Raw genomic sequence first — 22,303 nt, 5'->3', positions numbered from 1 at the left:
GCCCTGAACTAGAGGTCATTCACAAAAAATAATTGGTGAAATATTAATAGAGGTTGGTGACTAAAAAAGAGCGATACTAGCTCCAGGTTGTTTCGAAAGAAAGAAAAAAATGAAATGAAATCTTTAAAGTTTATGAAAATGAAGTCATTATGGCGGCTAGGCTAAAGGAAACGGTGATGATAAGAAATAAATACAATGATGGAAGAAATAAAGTTGGGAGGAAACGAGAGAATCCTGAGAAACTCCACGAACACGGTGTTTGTCCACCACAAAGACCACTTGGCGCGATCTGGGATCGAACCAGGGTCCCCAAGTACCAGAGGTAACCACTCTACCACTGAGCCACCGTGCCCCCTATACTGTTTCCAGCTAAGTCGTTGGTCTGTGTTAGCTGTGTACAGTGACGACGCCAGCTTTTAAGTTCTTGGAGAAAATAATTCTATATTGCTTGAGATACATTGCAATATATGTCTGGAGAGCAGACAGGGAGGACAATATCACTGGAACCCCCCTTCCCTTCCAGCTTGCCTCTAGCGTTGTCACTGGTCATGTGGTACGGTCTTTCTGCGTAGTAACTGTTACTAAAGCCCCAGGAATAGACCAAATACCAATGGAAGTGATTAAGAATCTCGGAATTGCAACATAGAAGAAACTATTTATTCTTAATGAAATGTACGCCTCGGCAAAAATACCAAGAGGCTTCAAGAAAAGCATATTGGTACCTAACCCGAAGAGGAAAGGCGCACGGAAATGCGAAGAACACAGAACATTAAGATTGCTTTTCCACGCAACAAAAGTACTGCGGAAATTATTGCACAACAAATAGAAAGGAAAATCAAAGAACGGCTATCGAAGGATTCAGGAGAAAAAGGGGAACAAAGGAAGCAATATTGAGTTGAGTTGAGTTGACTTTGAATTTTACGTCCCGTTCAGCAGCAAGGCTATATGAGACGTGGACCTACTGATTAACGTGGAATCCGAACCACATAAGCTCCCGGCGGGAATCGAACCCGGGTCTCCGGAAGCAGTACTGAGTCTACGGTTGATCATGGAACAGCACATTAGAATAAACAAACCAATTGTGATAGCATTTGTAGATATAGAGACATTTTTTGATAACGTAGATTGGAATATCATGTTCAGAGCGCTGAAGAATCTGAAGATGGATTACAGACACAGAACAATAACTTACCCTAAAATACAAATGCTGAGCAAAGCAAAGTTTATTATAAAATAATTAATGTGACAGTTTCGGATATCTAACTAATAATAAATATGAATCAGTTAGAATAGTAATATACCAACTTTACAGGAAATAGACAGCAATGATAGGAAGAGATCAGGAGGAAGCAAAAATAAGTAAAGGAGTAAGGCAAGGATGTGGACTTTCAAACCTCTCCTGTTCAACGTCTATATAGAAGAGGCTATGAAAGAATTCTCTGATAAAAACGAGATAGATGTAAAAGTAAATGGCCAAGTTTCCAGCACAAGGTTTGCTGATGACATAGCACTGATAGCGCAGAACGAAAAGAACTTGCAGGAAGCACTTTCAAACTTGAAGGACCAACTAGAAAAAAAAAAACCGCAAAATGAAGATGAATAAGAAGTAAACCAAAGTGATAAAGTGCACTAGAGCAGGACAGGAAGGGACAAACGTATGTCTAGAGAGAGAAAAATCGAAGAATAGAATAGCGCAGGCTAAACAAGCATTCAATAGGAAAAGAGGACTGCTAACATCAAGAAATGTGTCGTTGGACGTTCGAAAACAATTTATTAAGACCCTGGTATGGAGCATAGCGCTTTGCGGATCAGAAACGTGGATATTGAGAAAAGCTGGAAGCATTTGAAATGTGGTGTTGGCGTAGAATGCTGCGCATATCATGGACCGAAAGGAAGAGGAATGAAGACGTACTAAAGGAAGCTAATGAAGGACGACACATCATGAAGATAATAGGACAAAGAAGAAACAACATGCTTGGCCATCTTATTCGGCACTCCGATTGGATCAGCATGTTGATAGAGGGAAAGGCGAAAAACCAGGAAGAGGAAGACCAAGAATAGAAGCAAGATGTAGTTATAAAGAAGAGACCTTATCAAAGTATAAAACAGCTCTCCCAAGGGAGAGAAAAGTTTTAAGAATTTCCATGTTGCACACCAACCTGTGGTTGAGGTGAACAAGACGAAGATATGTATTTATGGGGTATACTGGAAACACAAAATGTTGAAATTTCACGTCTGCCAGTCACGAAAGTACAATGTGAATTAAATTTTGCAACCTTTGACAGGTTTGTTCTCTGATTACTTATGGATACGTCGAGTGATTTGGTCACCCCTGATGTTAACCAGGATGCGAAATCATAAAGGGTAAGCAAGAGTTGAGGAGGAATTCCCTCATTAGTAATTTATTGGGGAAGAGGTGAATAAAGTGACGCAGAAGTTTGCAAATTAATTACAGTAATTTATAAGTAATTGACGTGTATGTATTTATTCATATGTAATTAAGATGATTTCGCCCTCTGGTGTTAACATAGGTGTAAGGTTCCAAAAGTTACAATTTCGGTTCTACATAATATGGCTGCTAATGTTTCACATTTATTCAAGCAATAAGGTTCTTTATCTCTTTCAGATTTGTTCCATGTTATCGTGTAAGGTTCCTTCGGAAATTTAAACAAAAATTTCAATACTCTCTTCCATTAAAAGGTTTATCGGGTGGCACAACCCCCCCCCCTTCCTGTAAGTTTCACGTGTAGCGCATTCTTAATTCTTTAAGACCCTCCTGAAACAGACGATAAATTGGGAGAAGTGTAGAATTGGCACATTGGTCACCTTATCTAAACCTCACTGAGGCGCATCAGTAACTATCCAAAAAGAAACCGAACTTCCAAAAGATATGATTAACGAAATTGTCCTTGTCTTCTTGCTTGCCAGGGCCGCGTAGTGGGGGCTTCTTCCCAAGCATTGCAACAGTAATTGCACCATCCTGCCTTGTGCAATAGTGAGATTGCAAGCATTGGAATAAAGTGCCCCATACTTGTTGCGATTTTCTGTTAGTACAAAAATTCTATACTTTGGAAGAACAGTGTGTATGCAATAAATTTTGTTTCAAACTGGGTAAGATATTTACAGAAATAGTATGGAAAGAATGTACGAGTCTAAACCAGTATTACGAACGGTTTCAGCGTTTTAAAGTAGGAACGATATCCATCATCAAAGATGCGTGAAAATCTGGTGTTGACATACACGCTCAGAAAGTGTACAATATTATGTGGAGAAAGTGTCGTTTGATCGTCCGCAAAATACGCTAGTTTATAAAACAGAAATCAGTAAATTGCCCTTTAATGTGATATTAGTTGAAAAATTTGAACATGCATGGCGCTGCTGTAAAATTCAATTCCAGGTTGCTAAGAGAAGAAAAAAAGGAAGATGTGTCGAAAACTGTGAAGATCTTTTAAATCGTACGAAGACCTTCTTGAAAAACATCTTAAGTGGCGAGACTTGGGTCAATGGTTGTGATATTGAACCAAAGGTAGAGTCATCCTAATGGGTGGGAAAATCTTGCTTGAGACCCAAGAAACATTTTTTTTTTTTTTTTGGTTGATGATCATTGGTTTGTTTGACTTTTGTGGTGGTGTTCATTATGAATAGCTCCCAAGTGCTTAAACCATCAACAAAGAGTGATTAGGAATTCGAGGGAGTCTATGAGGAAGACGGGACCGGAAGCACGGAAAAAATGAAACAGATTCTGCACCATAAAAATGCTCCTACCCATTCGTTGCTTCTTAATTAGGAAGTTTCTGGCGAAGTATAATACAAATGTTGTACTCCAACCACTCTACTCGCCTGATGTGGGACCTGCAGATTACTTTCTATTCCCTAAGTTGAAATCCACCCTGAAAGCTAGTCATTTCCAATCCACAGAAGACATAACAAAAAAAAAAAAAAAATCTACGGTAGAGTATTTCAAAACGTGCGTTTCAGTAGTGGATTACGTGCTGGGAGCGATGCATTAACAATTAAGTAAACTATTTTGAAGAAGACAAATTTGAGTAACTTTCCCAAATGGTAAGTACTATTATATTTAGGAAGTTCGGTTTCCTTGTGAACAGGCCTTGTACGGGCTAAAAATATGGATTTTCCCCGGGAGAGAACAAACGTTGTAGCGGCTGCTCTATAAATAATATATTTAGGAGCTTTTTAAATAACTGGTGGAACGTTCGAATAAGAGAAAAATGAAATCTTTCAGTTCAACGTCCCACGATTATGCCCTTTATGCTAAGGGAGATGGATGGCACTGAATGATGATGGAAGAAGCGATGGAATGAGAAAGTGGAAGGAAGGGGCGTACCTCGAGAAACGCACGGAAACAATGGTTTAAGAGGCCATATCACTGCGAAATTAAAATACCGCTAATTTTACAGTAATTACGTGATATCTTCAAATAGATAAAAGATAAATCAAAATGTCGAACAAGATCGCTTTAGAGAATATTATTTTGCATGAGGTACCGTTATCACTCGTCACCTAGTAGCTTTTCGTTGGCAGCCGTTTAGAAACGCGAAAATAAATGCCGATTTTATAAATGGCTGGAAATCAAAAAGAGATAAGTGAGTGGTGATAACGGTATCTCATGTAAAATAATATTGTCTAGGGAGCTCTTGTTTCACTTTTTCATTATCTCTTATCTATTTGAAGATATCACATAATTACTGTAAAATTAGCGGTATTTTAATTTCGCAGTGATAAGGCCTCTTAAGGAAAAGTACTGATGAGTAACCATGGAGTAAGTGCTGTTTATCAGTTTTCCATTGATTCCAGACTCTGCCACCCCGCAATTCCCATATACAGCATTTCTGTGAGAGGTAATAATTTAAGATACTTTTTCCTTTCGTTTCCGAAACTTTTGGAACATAACCTGAGATCAAACTAAGATCATTAGCATTACAGATTGAGGAATCTACAAATGAAGCACTGTATATATATATATATATATATATATATATATATATATATATATATATATATATATATATATATATATATATATAGTTAATAAACGTAAATTAGGCAATAAATAAAGTTATTTATATATTCTAACAGAATTATGAGCAGGGCCCGGATTTTGTTGACCTAAAATTTTCTAAAAAGTGACCTATAAAATGACACTAAAATTCCTGTAAAATGATCCTAAAATTCACAAAAATTGACCTTAAAACTTGCGTGTTTTAAACTTTTATTTCGTTAAACATTGACATTTTAAAAAATATATATATATCTATTGGGTTTTAATTAACGTTTCTCACTCATATTAAAAACGTTTTGTTTCAGTTAGTTGCACTCCATTGATCATTTATGTCCATTGTACGGCAATTCTACGTACTGAAATCGTCAATTTACTCCGGAGTTGAAACTAGGAAGTACTCTTAAAACAATAAAAGTTCGCAAGTGTAGACTACATGAGAATAATAGATAAAAACCCTGTTTAAAATCTTTGTACTCCTTTAGTTATTCACGTGACCACATCTTTTGTGGTCAACAACCCAAAACTATCTGTTTGGCCACCTACCAACCCGCAGCTACAGCTTAGTTTTCATTAGCTTGTTAAGAATGCAGTTTTTCCACCCTAATAGTCAGGAAGCATGGAAAGAGATTATTTAACTTTTTCACATCCATAAACAGTGTTAATTTGAAGATTTCCTTATGTAGACGAAAAAGAATAAAAAGACCGTAAGTGACCTAAAAGTTACTTTAAAATATTAAAAGATTACCTGAAACTTCAAAACGGCAAAAAGTGACCAAAAGTTGACCCTAAAAATATATATTTTTAGAACCTAGAGTTGATGGATAACGTTTTTATTTGAATTTTCCTTGTCCTATGCGTAACAGAAAAAAGTTGACTTGTCAACAAGATCCGAGCCCTGATTATGAGTCTTTTTACCAGACGTGGCGACTTTTGAGAAAATTTATATCCGTATTACAAGCTAAGGAAACAAAACTCGACAGCCTGACATACTAAAAATAATACAAAATTTACAATTTTTCTTTTGCTTGTATTTTTATAAGTGAAAGGAGATAATGAAATTTAACTTACCACAATCATAGATAGTTATTCTACATTGAAAAAAAAAAAAAAGAACATGAAGAATTTTTAGTGTTGCCATCCATAGAAATTACAGTATAGCCAGAATAACATTTCCCCCAAAATCTAAGTTAAGGCAGTGACTAAGAGGAACGAACTCAACTGCATTTGATTACGTATCATGTTGTCTTTTTTTAAATAATAATTGTATTTAGTTTGTAACAAACAAAATACTTTAAACATATAGTTATTAAAATTAAATAATAATATTATTTAAAAAGTAGTTCACAGAATACCAAAACAACATAATAAGTAATCAAATGCAGTTGAGTTCTTTCCTCTAGTCGCCGTCGTAACTTACATTTTGCGGATAAGTTATTCTGGCAACACTAATTTCAATGGATGGCAACACTGAAAATTCTTCAGCTTCATATTTTCTGTTGTAGAATAACATTATCTATGATTGTGGTAAGTTGCATTTCATTATCTTTTTTCACTTATGAAAACCAAGCAAAAGAAAAATGGCAGGCTCTTAACTCATACTTTGATCTTGCATACAGCTTTTTGAAGATTCATGAGGCTTTCTCCGCTAGCTTTTAACAATAAAATTTTTAATTTTTTACCAACGTGACTTCAAGAGCCGCCAATGTTAATGAGCTTTGAACCCTGATCTTTCTGGGAAATTCTCAGGAGATGGTGGAAACCCTGATAGTAACACAATTTTTGTAAACCAAGAACTTCTTGAATGGATGGAAATGACTGTTAAAAGAGTTATCTGTACAAGATGACGTGGCATGCGTATTTTCTCATCCGACAGCGGAACTGATTTCTTAAGACTGCTGAACTTTAGAACCGTTATCCTCAGAATAGATAACAAAATAGATTTGAATATAGTTTACTGTAACACTGATATTCTTGACCAAGAAAATTACAGCAAAGAAGTGACACAAGAACCTCCAACTAACACTGCACACATACTACACACTGAACTTGCAATGGATGCAAAAGTAAAATATAGTTTAAAAAAAAAAAAAACTATTTGTAACGAAATTTATAGATTTATTAATAAACTGTTATAGCTTAACGCAGCTTTTCTCCAGTTATTTTTAAAATTAATATAATCTGAATATTCTACGGACCACGCTAGCCTTATTTATTTATTTATTTGTCTTGAGCAGGGTTGGTAAAAACTATGGTTTTTATTTTTTTTTAAAAAAAGTTTTTTTGTTTAAACCCGTTTTTTTTGTTTGTTTAAACCAGTTTTTTTATCTAAATAATTTAATCTATGTATTTATATTAGATATGAACAGAAATGTGTTTGTTTCGCCTTGGTGTTATTATGCAACAACAAGGATATGCTGGAAGGGGTCACATAAAGCTTAAAGCGGAATCCAAACCGCTTCTAGACTTACATAAAAGAGAAATTGTCCATTTGGACACGAAACCGGGACTAATTGGTCACCAATGCGATTGCCGACTCACTCACGAAGGACTTCTGATAAAAATACGTTGTACTGATCTTTACATACTTGTTAATATAATTGTCAGGGGTCATTTCAGAAGGACAAAAAGATAAACAGTTACACAAGTAGAATTATATATAAATCGGGAAACTCCCGCCTTAGCCATTGGGAAAATCCTGTTATTACTTTAAATGTATTTGTATGTAAAATTTTAAGATCAACGTATCATAATCACTACGCTAAAACTGAGGTATTAAATTACAAATTTGGTATGTAGATATCATTCAATAAAATTAAAGTCAAATCCAAGTTGATGTTGGAAGCTACGTACGCAATTGATAAATTTTGCCAATTTCTATCAATAGGCCTATATTTAAGCAAGCTTGGCTTCTTTATAAAACAACAGGCATTCATTCAAGTAGAAATATATAATTTGGTTTCATTTCGTATGTTTAGGTTTAACATCCTTATGAAATACCAAGGTTATCACGGAGAATACTTTCGCTTAAAGGGACACCTCGAATCGCTACTTGGTTTACATTTGAAAGATGGGTTGTAGTTCGACCGAGAATTGAACACGGGACCCCTTGATTAAAAGGTGAAAAGTAGATAAACGTAATGCGGATGGTTTGATATGCGGAAACGTCACCATGAAGTTCACATTATTTAAAGTTTTTTTTTTTTTTTTTTTTTTTAAAGGTTTTGAAGAAACCAGTTGGTTTAAACCAGCCAACCCTGGTCTTGAGTTTAACGTGTTCGCTTCCAAATCAAATTTATTTATTTATTTTATGTTTTGGCAATATATGCTTAAAACAGTTATATATATTCTAATATTTTAAAATTAATATTCTAATTAAATTTCCTTGATATTAATCGATTTTTTACAATTTTGTCGATTTTCTTCTTCATTTTCCTGTACTATCCATATAGCTCTATCCATTGCTAATATCGACCGAAATAGCTCAAGTGATAGAGCGTTGGCTTCGCATTCGGGAAGTGGTGTGTTCAATTCCCGCTGCCGACCATCCTGACTGGGGTTTTCCAGGGTTTCTCTCAGTCCTACCAGGCAAATTCTGGGATGGTACCTACTAAACAGGTTCTGGCCGATACCTTCCCAAATCCTTTTCATTCTTATTGTTGTTGTTAGATATCCAGTATAAAATGGCCTCTGAGCTGTATCTGGTGATTGTCAAATAAATAAATGACGTTTCGTTCATCTGCAGTTCAGTAATAGTTGACAGCTCACATTATAGATTCGTTTTGAAGCTAGTTAACTTTTCAGTCATTATTTATTGATTTATCTTGTATCCGTTTCAAACCACGCTGTCAATAAATGATCAAATGATTTTTACAGAATCGATTAAGAAGTTTAAATTAAATAAATGGTGCCATCAATTATTTTGCATTTCTTGAAAAGCTTGAATTCTTTGTTAAGTAAAATATATAAAATTCTTCATCCTTGTCTTTTCAGCCATAGGTTGGTGGGCAACATGGACATTTTAAAACTTTTCTTGGGAGAGCTGTTTTATACGTTGATAAGTTCTCTTTTTCGTAACTGCATTTAAATATTCTATCCTTGGTCTTCCTTTTCCTCGCTTTCCTTCTGCCTTTCCCTCTATCAACACGGTGATTCAATCGGAGTGCCAAATAAGATGGTCAAGTATGCTGTTTCTTCTTTTCCCCTATTATCTTCATAATGTGTCGTCCTTTATTAGCTTCCTTTCTTCGTTCCTTTTCCTTTCGGTCCATGATATGTACAGCATTCTGCGCCAACACCACATTTCAAATGCTTCCAGCTTTGATGTTTCATCTTTTCTCAATGTCCACGTGTTTGATCCGTAAAGCGCCACGCTCCATACCAGGGTCTTGATAAATCGTTTGCGAACGTCCAATGATACATTTCTTGATGTTAGCAGTCCTCTTTTCCTATTGAAAAGCCTGTGCTATTCTGGAACTTGACATCTTTTTCGCTTCTTCTGTCTGAGAATATTAGACTTCCTAAATAGGGGAACGTCTTAACGTCTTCGATTTTCTCTCCAGCTAGCCATACGTATGCTTCTTCCTGTCCTGACCTTGTGTACTTCGTCACTTTGGTTTTCTTCTAATTTATCTTCACTTTGCACGTCTTTTTCAATTGGTCGTTCAAGTTCGAAAGTGTTTCCTGCAAATCCTTTTCGTTCTCTTAAATACAAAATAAATAATTCTGTATGTGGGGCATATATTGGATATACCGTATAATTATACATTGACAAATTTATTGTTATTATCCCTATATTGTTTGTAATTCACATCCAGTGGCGTACACACAATTCCGTCAAGGGAAGTTCAAGTGATCAATCTCGTATATTTTCAGGACAAGTTTGATTTCTATGTATATACATCTCTCAATACAATAAATATTTTCCCATATCTTGCACAAAGGAGGTTAAAACCCTGAAACCCCATTGAGTATGCCATTGCTCACATCAAAATTAAAAAAAAAAAAAAAAAAAATGCCTCCAAACTAAAATGTCACTGGAAGCCCCAAAGCTGGGGCTGAATTTGCTTGGGAAGGTACAAAGCCGGTTTCACCCCATTACTAATGTAACTTACGTCTTGTAGAACTCCGGAGCCGCCACTGCAAGCGACATTTTAGTTGGCGGGCTGTTTCTCGGTTATCTACTTTGGTTACTATTACATTTCATCGATAAGAAAACACAGACTTGCGCATTCTTTGTCATTTTTTCCCCCTGTTTTATAGACTTTTCTTGGTGAAAGTCAGAGACCAATTAATAATAATCCCACCGAGCAAAGAAAATGAATAATATAACAGTATTTCAATGGAATTTCAAATACTAGATTCATATTAAGTGCATGCGATAACCAATACTATTACTTCCTATAAAGCTTATTTAATAAATTAATTTATTCTATTACGGAAGTCTTTGGAACTTTATCAACGTTAAAAAAGCGAGATAAGACAGTGAAAATAAGAACATACTCTATTAAGGAAGTAATCAACTAGTTAGTTAATGATCGTAAGGAACACATATTGAATAATCTTCACCTTATCTTTTGTTATCTATAATATGAAAAACTTTTAATAAATTTTGAGGTAGTGTACCTTCCAACCCCTTCTTCAGGCGAATACTGTTGGATTCTTGTATTTATTTACAAACTCCCTTTCGTCCTACACTGTTAATCCTTGAAATTGCTATCTTCTCGTATACATACTTGAATAACTAAGGAGATTTGAGAATACACAATTAGTATATGCATTAAAACGTGAATTGGATGTAGTTTTGGCGCACCATATTTTGGAAGATTTACAGATAAAATTCAATACTTTGAATGAAAAGACATGTTTAAAAGACGCAAGTTTAGTCTATCAGTGTATTTCGGCTAAGAAGAGTGCTGAGACAATGCACATATCCAGGAAACGTAGTGGAATAATTATCCATTTGGGAATACAGATGCTTTCAACCACCCACTTCCCCGGATAATTTTGTTTACTGCAGTGTACAGTGTTCGCTTAAGGAAGAAGTGAGAGATTATCTCGAAGTATAGCAGAAGTACAGCTTTTTGACGGTGTGGTCTGAAGATACATTTTTCAAGTCAATTAACATTTTGCTATTTCAGGGTGCAAAACAAACGCGTTTTTTTTTTTCATTTTATAGAAAATCTTATTGTTATTAACTGTTATTAACTGCTATTAAATGTTATTGCTATTATTAACAAAATGCCGCTTTCAGAGATGGAGTGGGTCAATAGGTCTTGGTCAAGTGAGTCAAGATTTTTGATTGGATCAATGGGTCGTGAATTAACAAGATGTGACCCACCGTGACCCACTCTCACCCACCGATCCACTCTGCACAGTGCATTATACACAGCAACTTCTAAACACAGGTGAATGTGTCTACATTTTACTTTCAAGGCCTTCATTGTTGTTCCTTTTTCATTTGTTTCTATTTATTACCTAAAATGAGTATATCTAAGTGAAAAAAGTACTTCAGGCACTTTTGCATATTGATATTTGTAATAGTAATAATAGCAATAACACTACTACTTGGCTGTCGAGACAGTCGAATTTTACCTTTTTCTTTCTTTCTTTCTTTACGTTGTTGACCTACATAACCTTGATTTGAAACTTTCAAATTTCACCCTATTTTCCACAGGAAACTATCTGTAATTCAACAGGAAAATATTTATATATGAATTAAGTTGAAATTCATCGTAATATGGCCCATGACAAACATTTTACCATTTTATATCGTCAAGAAGAGATCCACTGGTATTGCAACAGAGCGGTGCGTAGCGGGAGTGACCGTAGAAATTCCGATGAGTGATAATTTTACAGCTTTGTTTTATTGCAAGTGGAGAGCAAGGGTGTGGATCATGAGTCAGAGTTGATGACGATGGATTTTGGTGGGTCGTGGGTCAACTTTTCATTGACCCACGCCATCTCTCTGTCCGCTTTCTTATTCAATTTTCTTTTTAAGTGTCTGTCGCTTGAAGTAGGTGAAGAGTTTTCTGTAATTTCGACGTGAATTTTTGATCAATTTAATTTCAGTGAACTATATATGAAAGTTAGATGCTTTAACTTTCCGTGTCCCTAACAAACCTTGAAGTTTAACATTAAAATACGAGAATTTAGCGAAGAAAGTGCAAAGCTTAAGACAGCTGGCAACCAGAAACACTCCACATCAACCAAAGAGAGCTATAAATGCTAAAGCTTCTTTAGGAAAGCATTAAATTAAAAAAGATATTTCTAGAATGGGTTGTAAACGAAAGTAAATGAGAAGCATTACAGACGATAGCCTTATTTAAACTCCCCTACGTTTTAAACAGAGCACACAGTATTACGAGGAAGTCGCAATAGGTTTTTTTTTTTCCTTTTAAATAACGGAAAAGTAATCAAAATCAAAACTGGATACCATAATAGTCTAGCACTATGCTACAACTCAACTGAAATCCTTATTTAAACGGATTCTCGTTAATATCATTTGGTTTCAGTCATAAACTCGCCTGTTGATGACTTATCTGGCAAAGACCAATCATGGAATGTGAAACCAGTACAACCAGGATCTAGAAAGAGATGGTATCCTGATACTTCCTTATTTGACATTGTTTCACGATACATCCTGCTAACCAAGACTTCTACAATTTCACAATTCAATTATTTATATTATTGTTATTATTATTATACAGGTTACTTTGCAGTGACTTTCTGCTGGTCATATTCATAACTTTCCAGATTAAACTCTACTTTTGTGCGTAGATTAAGCTACACGTTTTTCCGTAATAACATTCAATCATTAAGCATAACACATCCTCCAACCAATCTTTTCTCTCTAAATTAAAATCTGCACTGAACTCCCTGGTTGCGCCTGGGAGAGTTTGAGCCAAGCAGTAAGATATACTGATGTTGTATGTAGGGCTAGCACATCGTTATTCCCATTTGCTGTTTGTTTACCTTTCTCCGGTAGCTCCCCAACTATCATCATGGTACTGACTGAATGCTACACTGTCAATGTCATCTGTTTTCTTCTCAATCGTTACCCACTCAAAGACTGAGCGGATTATAGAGATGGCACGGAGTCGTGAAGCTTGACCTCGATCTACCAATTTCAATATCGAGTGTGTTCCGGTCGTCAACCACCATTCATGAATTTTTGCCAGTGTCGTCTCTCGCGCTATATGGAGAACATCTCCTGAAGGTACAGTGCTGCCACGTTGCCATTAACTTTCATTTTATTTATTTTTGTTGTTGTTTTATATTTTTGCTATTATTATTGTTAGTGTTTAATTCAAATAATTTGTTAGTGTTCGTGTTATAGTTCGTTAAGTGCTATTATCTTTCTGTCGCTCGTTCGCCATGTCTTATAAGTTTGGCAACGTTGTCGGTGCACTTCCGTTGTTTCACTTTTTCTCAAGTATGTGTTCGGACGACAGCTCTGCGAATCGTATCGAATTCTTCCGTTGCACCCAGGGTTTGCCGAAGTGGGCCCAGCCCGAAAAAACCCGCCGGGTTTTTTCGGGCTGGACCCACCTGAAAAAACCCACTTTAAAACCCACCTGGGTTTTTGACTTTTTTGTTAGTATATTATTGGTACAACTAAGGTGATCACATTTAAAGTGATTTTTATCAGATCTTGGACTTTCCTTGGGCGAATTAGATGCTTTCATGTTAAAGTATACAACATTCAACGTTAGACCTATATAAAGTTCTGAATGCACTGAACGGATAAAAAAGCTTACTTTAGCTTGAGATAATTATAGAACAAATTAATGTACGGATTGTGTTTATAGCCTACTTGAAGTAAAATATGAAATTTTATATTTTAGAAAATACTTTCCGTGAATAGTGTGCTCGCCGACTCGGTGACGTTACCCCCATACATTTGACGAGTTTAAGGCCAGAGGTGCCTGTACCAGCAGTAAATATGTAAATACATTTGTATTATTTCATACATTTGATGGTAACACAAGTATTCTTACGTAAAAGTTTGTTTTCCAACAAGAGTAGTGTAGTTCCGTCATTAGTTGCTACTCTTCAAATTAGCATTCTGTAGAATAACACCAGCAATAGCGTAAAAATTCTTGTCAGATTTAAGAAGCTTAATGCTCGAAGATTACAGGGTCGTATCCAGACGTAGTGCGACTGATTATTATTATTTTTTAAAATATTGAACATTTTGGTACATTGACTTAATACTCTTCAAAATAGGCCCCTTGGGCATTCACACACTTCTGGTAGCGAGCCTTCCAGGTCGCGAAGGCCTTCTGGAAGTCGTCCTCCGGGATGCCGTTCAGCGCCCTCGTCGTCGCCGCTTGGACCGCTTCCACCGAGTCGAAACGATGCCCCTTGAGCTGCCTCTTGATACGGGGGAACATGAAGAAGTACGGCGATGCCATATCAGGGCTGTAGGGGGATGAGGCAACGTGGAAACGCCGAATTTGGTCAGGAGATCCCTCACAATCCACGCGCCGTTGTCATGGTGGAGCTTCCATTTCCCCACCAGGTCTGGTCGCACGCGTGTGATCCGATTTCGCAGCCGTGTGAGCACTTCCACGTAAAATCTTGCATTTACACTCTGTCCAGGAGGTACAAACTCCTTACGGACAATGCCACGACGGTCAATAAATGGAATCAACATCGATTTCACTTTCGATTTCCACATTCTGGCCTTCTTTTTACGAGGTGATTGTGCGGCTAATGGTATCCTCCTTGTAGGCCTGCGTAAGTATGTCCTTGGTTTCGGTCGCTGATTTTCCCAGTTTGACGCAAAACTTGATGGCGTACCGTTGCTCCAAATTTCGCTCCATCGCAACTGACGACGAGACGTCACAGCAGGAGGTCACTAACACAATGGTCCACACTCAACTAACGCACGCAGGCGACTGCCGCCGACCGACACCTGTTCCCAAGGTTCCCCTCCATAACATCCGCCCTTACAGCCCCCCCCCCCTACATTGCTCCGCGCGCGCGGGAAAAAAATCAGTCCTACTACTTCTGGATACGACCCTGTATGTAACTCTACTATTTCAAGTGCTGAATTCAAACTTCCGTACTAGTGGAAGTGTCGATGTACAGTGAAGAAAGCTAAATTTTCGGTGAAAACACGTCGTGAAACAAGTGCTCGGGAAATTCCCGCAATTGAATGCACAAAGCATCGGAAGTGAATACTTCTACAATAAAATTATTTATTTTAAGTTGAAAGATATTTAATTTCATTTAAGGCAGTTTGAAAAACTTACTTTATAAAATTTGAATTATCTCTGTTAATTGTTTTAAATTCATTTTCAGGAAAGAACCGCTTGCCAATGCTAGGGAAATTCCCGTAATTGAACGCACAAAGTATAGAAAGTGAACTTCAAAAACAAAACCATTTATTTTACGCTGTAAAATATTTGCCATGAATATCTTTGTTTTAAATTAATATATTTGGTATTCATATTTGGCGAACGTTACTAAGGCTCCTGGGATGACATGATCTACACTTGTTCGTTTGTCTGCCTGTACCATACACACATTACAGGGTACAACTTTCGGTCTTAAATTTTCAGGGTGCAAGCACGAGACACACTAAATTTCCTGTATAGATTTTTGCGGCATACCAACGTAAATTTTCAAAATAGCGGCATTTTTTTTTTTTTTCAAAATAGCGGGTATCCACACAAGGCGCAATTTTGGGTCTTTTGAATAGAAATTTTCAGAGTAGAAGCACGAGACACACTAAATTAGCTATATATTTTTTTGGCGGCCATCCAACGTAAAATTTAAAAACGGCGGTCATTTTTCAACTAGAGGGTATTCACGCTACAGGGTGCAATTTTCGGACTTTTAAGTTTAAATATTGAGGATAGAAGCAAGACGTTCTAAATTTGCAGTGTAGATTTTCTCGGCGATTCAATATAAAATTTCAAAATGGCGGACATTTTTTTTCTAAACAGTAGTGAACAGAATATTGTTCCAAGTTGCGACAATGACAATCTTGAAATATAAATCAAATTTGAACACTTTTACCCCAAAGACATTGAAATATTTCGAAAAAACCCAATTAAACCCGAAAATACCCGAAAAAACCCACATGGACCCAGGTGGGTTGGACTTTTTCAAAAATACCCGGGTTTTTTCTAACCCTGGTTGCACCATGCGTGAGACAAGGCATAATTGGTGTAGAACCCAGGCTTCACGAGTTGTCGCAATCACTGTAGACACTGCTTGATTTCGGCAATCTAATGCGAACCGCAATCTAGTGTGACTGGTCCATCGTATCTTCCTCTGTAGCTTTTACACTCCCATCCACATTCGGTCAATGAGTTGTTGATGAGGGTCGGGACCTAAAAACCTTTGTTTAGTGCCTTTCAGTAACATACTCAAATGTTCCCTAACGAAAGAAGGTAAGTTCAAGTTCACAACTTCATATAATTCCAGGTGTTTGTATACATATCTTAGTATAATAAATCCGTACTTTCATATATCTTGCTCAAGAGAGAGTTAAACCTTCGAAACACGTTGCATACCACAGTGGCACCTTTAATATGTTTACAATGTAACCGATCATGCACGTGCAGTTTGTTTTCATTATATATATGCAATAATCCAGGGGTACCCATCTCCCATAGCCCACACTTTCTGCATTCTTCTGCTTTCTTCCTCTCTTTCAAAAATTGTCTTCTTTTTAACCCCTTCGACGGGGCATGGTTCTGCTGGTTCGTTTGTAGACTGTCCCCTATTCAGCACTATCTTTCAAGCACATCTTTCTCCATTAAAGGGAAGAACTACGTTTTCCCGACCCCTGAAATTTTAAATCTCAACTTCCTACTGCTTTAGCAGCACACTTGATAGGGCTCACGTTGGCTAGTGGTCGGCTAATAGTTGGGAATTGCATAAATAAAGTTGAAAAATACGTTAACCGAATGTTAGACTGTTGTTTCCGATTGTTAGCCCTATTGTGCTCTGCTAGAGTGTAAGAATCCTTGACTATTCACATAATATATCTTTATCAGTAGTTTTGGAGAGAGAGAGAAAAAAAAACAAATATTGGGAACATCCGAATTTCGTCAACAGTTTTCGGCATCGCGGAGAGAGAGACTAATGTTTTCTGTAAGCCAAAGAAAGTCATGACAAAAAAGCATGTACAGGAAGGATATAAACTTAAGTTCATGACTATACACGCACTCTACTGCGACTTCCTCTTAACTATGAAAGGAAAAATGAAAATAATAATAAATGGAGCACAGCCAAATACACAACCAAATACATCAAGTCCTGTACAAGTACCTTCTGAAGCAGCCGGTGAAAGAGAATTGCTTATCATCACAGTGGACTTGAAAAGAAAAGAACACATTACAGTTATATTTTAAAACTGCGAAAGGAATTTATCAGCTATATACAGAAGTTTATTGACTCTAATTAATAATAATTCATTACTACAACGGTATTCTATATACTTCCGAAATAAGATTGTTTCCCCTTTTAACGTTTACTATATACGTCTAAAGAATTCCGTCCTTCCGCAAAGCTCTGGATTGTGTGACGATTTTCAATAATAAATAATATAAATTTTTCATTAGGCGATCTCTAGATTTACTTCTTTCTACAAACTTCAAAATAATGGGAAAATAAATTACCATATTTTATTCTAATACTTAAAAGCCTGACATACTGAAAATAATACAAATTTTTACCCTTTTTCTTCTGTTTTTCATAAATAAAAGGAGATAATGAAATGCAACTTACCACAATCATAGATAATGTTATTCTACAACAGAAAATATGAACCTGAAGAGTTTTCAGTGTTGGCATCCATAGAAATTACAGTGCTGCCAGAATAACATTTCCTCCTAACTCTAAGGTAGCGACTAGAGGAACGAACTCAACTGCATTTGATTACGTATCATGTTGTTTTGGTATCCTGTGAACTACTTTTTAAATAGTATTATAATAGTCAATAGTCAATTGTAATAGTCAATTTTTAAATAGTATTATTATTTAATTTTAATAATTGTATGTTAAAACTATTTTGCTTATTACACACTAAATACAACTATTATTTAAAAAGTTGTTCACAGGATTCCAAGATAACACGATATGTAATCAAATGCATTTGGAGTTCGTTCCTCTAGCCTCTCTGCCTCAACTTAGATTTTGGGGGAATCGTTATTCTGGCAACACTGAAAATTATTCAGGTTTATATTTTCTATTGTAGAATAACGTTATGTATGATTGTAGTAAGCTGCATTTCATTATCTCCTTTCACTTATGAAAAACAAGCAAAAGAAAAATGGTGAATTTTGTATTATTTTTAGTGAAAAATTGTGAATTTTGTATTATTTTTAGTATGACAGGCTCTCAATGCTAGAAAGTTCTTACATTGCAAATTTTTAAGTGTCCTCCTTTGAGTTATTGCTAATTTCGGGCGAATTTAACTTGATGAGCGGTGAAATTACTTAGGAAAAAGCAATGCCTCAAATTCATTGGACCTTATTGGATAAGTACTTTCTCTGTAGTAGACGGATACGGAGCGTAAATTTTTGATACTGTTCTTTGTCGATATTTAAAAAGGAAAGAAAAAAAGTCAATAAGAATTTACAAAGATCTTTAGGTTAAGTTACGTACGCTCAATAACGTACGCCGAATTCCTTCAAGGGAAGGAGGGTTCAAACTCCCAAGTTCATATCATTTCAAATGTTCGGATACTTAGTTTAACATGGTAAATTTTTATTTCTGCGTATACTGCTCAAGGGGACAGGGTTAATCAGGTATTCCCTCTTCCTACCTACAGGAGGTACATCCGCTGACGGTTTGCGTCAATACACGCAAATATAATGACTTATTTTTTTTTTTTAACTCGCGTTGCGGTACGCAGAATTTTTGCGAAGACTTGTTCGGAATGATCCCCCAGGCTCAAAATTTGGGGCTAAGAGGATCGTGCACCAGTGATGCCAACCTGTGGGAAAAATCCCATGTCATGGGAGCTTTTGACCTTATTTTCTTGGAAAGGGATAAAAAGTAGCATGTATGGGAGTTTTCGAGAAGATCGAAATTTACAGCTTATTCATTTAGATATTGTAAAAAGTGAATAACACAGAGAAATTTAATTTTTAATATTATAGCGTACTTTTAATTAATATAACGTGGGAAATTCATACGTAAAATTTGGATGTTTTGCCTCTCGACATGGGATTTCATAATGTTTTAGGTTGGCATCATTGTCGTGCACCATCAATAGATTGAGTGTCGAGGACAAATTGTGTTAATGATACCATGAAATGCATAAACGCAAACTACAACTTGTACAATGTAGTACGCTCGTACGAGTTCATGACGCGAGTAAGATTTGCTCTCCAGGATATTTTTTAAAAGTTAAAACATTAGTCTACATATAGTCATTGAATATAATAACTCAAAGTTTTCCAAACCCTACATATTTATTAACCTTGATTTTATGTTTAAGAGCAAACGAAACGTTAATAGCGAAGGACATAATAACTTCATACGAGAAATGAGCCATACGACATGAGTGGCCTTGAAGGAACCGATAATTGTAGTCTCCATCCTTGTGGCGACATCAAAACAAGGACGACGTGCTAATCACAACACACGATCTGAGCTGAAGTTGGGAGTACAGTATGTGCTTGCTCGACAAAACGCTACAAGCTTTACAAAGTAATAATCATAATAAAGGATTTCTCAGGAGTTTTTTTCAAGGACTTTATGCAAAAATTTGCATTATAATACCGCTAATAAATAAGGGCACTATGCAAATCCTATAGGACCCTACTTAATACGTATATGTTAGATAAGGGAAACAAACGAGTAGTCAACCGCTAGGCCTCACAAGATAGTGAAACGAAGTTATACTACGTTAGTCAATCACACGTCAAGAAAAATGTATGTTCATTTCCTGTCTAAATTACTGAAATTCCATTCACTGAAATGTAATCTTTCTCTCACTTTCTAAGCTTTCAGGAACGAATTTGCAAGATTTTTAAAATTCATGGAAATGTTATTGCTCAATACATTTACGAAACGTGTCTTTTGAAAAATTACAGTATGTATTGACAAATACGTACCGTACAAGAACAATAACTTCCTGTTAGATTTGATATAATTTTCAGTTTAAAGTCCCTTTCAGCAGTGAGGCTATATGAGACGTGAACCTACTGATTAACGTTGGATCCGAACCACATGACCTCCTGCCGGGGGACTTTGATTCTTGCTGCTAGACGTAATGAGGACGTAGGACAGTTAATATATTGATCGCCAGAGTACTTTTTCTTTTGTAAATTTTAGAGTCAGCACCAAGTTGAAGTGTATCAGAAATGATACACGAAGCGTAGGGGAAATACCTACTTAAAGGAAAGTATTCAATTGACGCCAGAATTACTGGTGCAATATGATTTTCCAGCGCCCTGACTACAGATAAGATGTATCAGATCGTATACACGTGACGACGAAAAGAACGTTCGTTGTGTATCAGAAATGATACACAAAACGTAAGCGGAACACGCCGTGTGTATCACCTGTAATACTCACGGCAAAGCTACTGTATTGGACTAAAAGCATTAGATAATGACAGAGAGCTATTCACAATGACATAATAAGGGATGTTATAAAGTAGAGGATCTGCCCATATGTATCTTCATTCTATTAAATCAATGAAACCAAAAAACAACCGAGCATCGCCAAGTCTGATTGGCTAGTCTCGTTTCTTGCATCGTCTGATTGGCTACTTTCGTTTCCGCCATCATTGATGGCTCAAAACATTGCGATCCTATTGGGCAGAGTGGGCAGAGTAGGGGTAGCGAAACTGTGACGTATGGCTTCAAGATTTTCTTGCAAGGGCAGATCCTATATTTTATAAGATCCTTGGGCATAATCCAATTTCTCCTCTTCAAAATTTCAGTTTTTCGTAGGTTTTCAACTATGAACTCTGCAACCCTATTTACAATTCCAAATTATTTCAGTCTATACATAATGCAAATTTATAATAATAAACAGTCAAACTAATAGATGTCACTGCCTGCATGCCTTATGCCAATAGATGTCACTACAATGCATATAGTTTTTAGATTTAAACTATTGTGATCATCACTTAAAAACTGTTTTGTTTCAATTTAATTATTTGAAAATGGATAATGGTGAACAAGGGTCCTAACCATATTTTGAGCATTAAATTTGATGTAATCGCATGCTGGTTGGTAGGTAAACTTTTTTTTTAAGTACAAAATTAAGGCAGTGATGCTAACCAGTGGGGGAAAATCCCATTTTGTGGGATTTGTTAACAATATCTAAACTAGGGATAAAGGGAATTTTCGTAGAAATTGGTAGCATATATAGGATTTTCCATACATTTACTTCATTGACGCCAATAAAATTCTCTCTGGGCTGGAAGTAGACTACTAAGTCTTCAATAAACGTGGAATCAGTGCTAATTGTCGGATTTTGTTACTGTAAAATTATGTTATTATGGAAGCGATTTATACAGTGACTTCAGAATCTCAAAAACAAGCACCAAGAAACTTATTAACAACTCTGGTATGCGTTTTTTTAAAATATCAAACAAGAAATAATAAACTCCCAAACGTCCCACACAAAATTATTGAACAATGAAGTTTGTCTTGTTTAGTTTTCTTATATGCCGTCGAATATTACGACACAAAAGCATAATAGAAATAGTAAGGTTGTAACAACAAAATGTACTTGTTTCCGTCACCATTTTTAATTAACTATTTTAAATTATTCAGAAATTATTTGATTAAGGCAGAAAGTTTGTATATTGAAGAAGAAAGTAAGTGACATGAAATTCCACTTTCCACATTTTATAAATTTTGTAATATGGGAAATTCAAAAGCAAAATGGGAATTTCTACCTCTCTAGATGGATTTTATAAAATTTCAGGTTGGCATCACTGATTAAAGTTCTTAATTAAGCACGATATTAATCTATATAGTATACAGAGGGCTAAAGGTTTGAGTGTAACAACTAGTTCAAGTTTAAAAAAAAAACTGTTTTGTCAACTCTTAATGTCGGCTATATAACTCGTAACTTACAGTTGGTAATATTATTTAAATATTTGTCGTTTTTGATGCTCGAACCAGTCCAAGATTCTACTTACGTATTGGATATCAAATTTTGAACTGTTTCGAATATCAATAAGATCACTCCAACAAAAAGTTTTTTTTTTTTTTAATACGTTCTTGGAAATACACCTCAAAACATATAAATTTGTTTTCATACACTAGCTTTCACTGTTAATTTAAATATGATAAGTAT

At 35.9% G+C, this 22,303-nt stretch overlaps 1 protein-coding gene across 7 annotated transcripts in view; it reads right to left on the bottom strand.

Moving 5' to 3' along the window:
• Positions 1-22,303, bottom strand: part of LOC145670527 (uncharacterized) — a 155,750-nt gene that overhangs the window by 59,357 nt on the left and 74,090 nt on the right. For 2 of the 7 annotated variants that reach the window (XM_081739367.1, XM_081739344.1), the window contains one exon: positions 17,306-17,351. The exons of the other annotated variants lie outside the window; for them this stretch is intronic. In XM_081739367.1, the coding sequence (XP_081595493.1) occupies positions 17,306-17,342 (37 nt within the window). In that variant the 5' untranslated portion in view covers positions 17,343-17,351. Of the gene's footprint in view, positions 1-17,305; positions 17,352-22,303 lie in introns of those variants that run through there. 7 annotated transcript variants of the gene reach the window in all.

This window comes from Thermobia domestica, chromosome 2 (genome assembly GCF_964235325.1).
Source record: "Thermobia domestica chromosome 2, izTheDome1.hap1.1, whole genome shotgun sequence".
Lineage (NCBI taxonomy): Eukaryota > Metazoa > Arthropoda > Insecta > Zygentoma > Lepismatidae > Thermobia > Thermobia domestica.
This window is presented reverse-complemented; position numbering and strand designations above follow the sequence as displayed.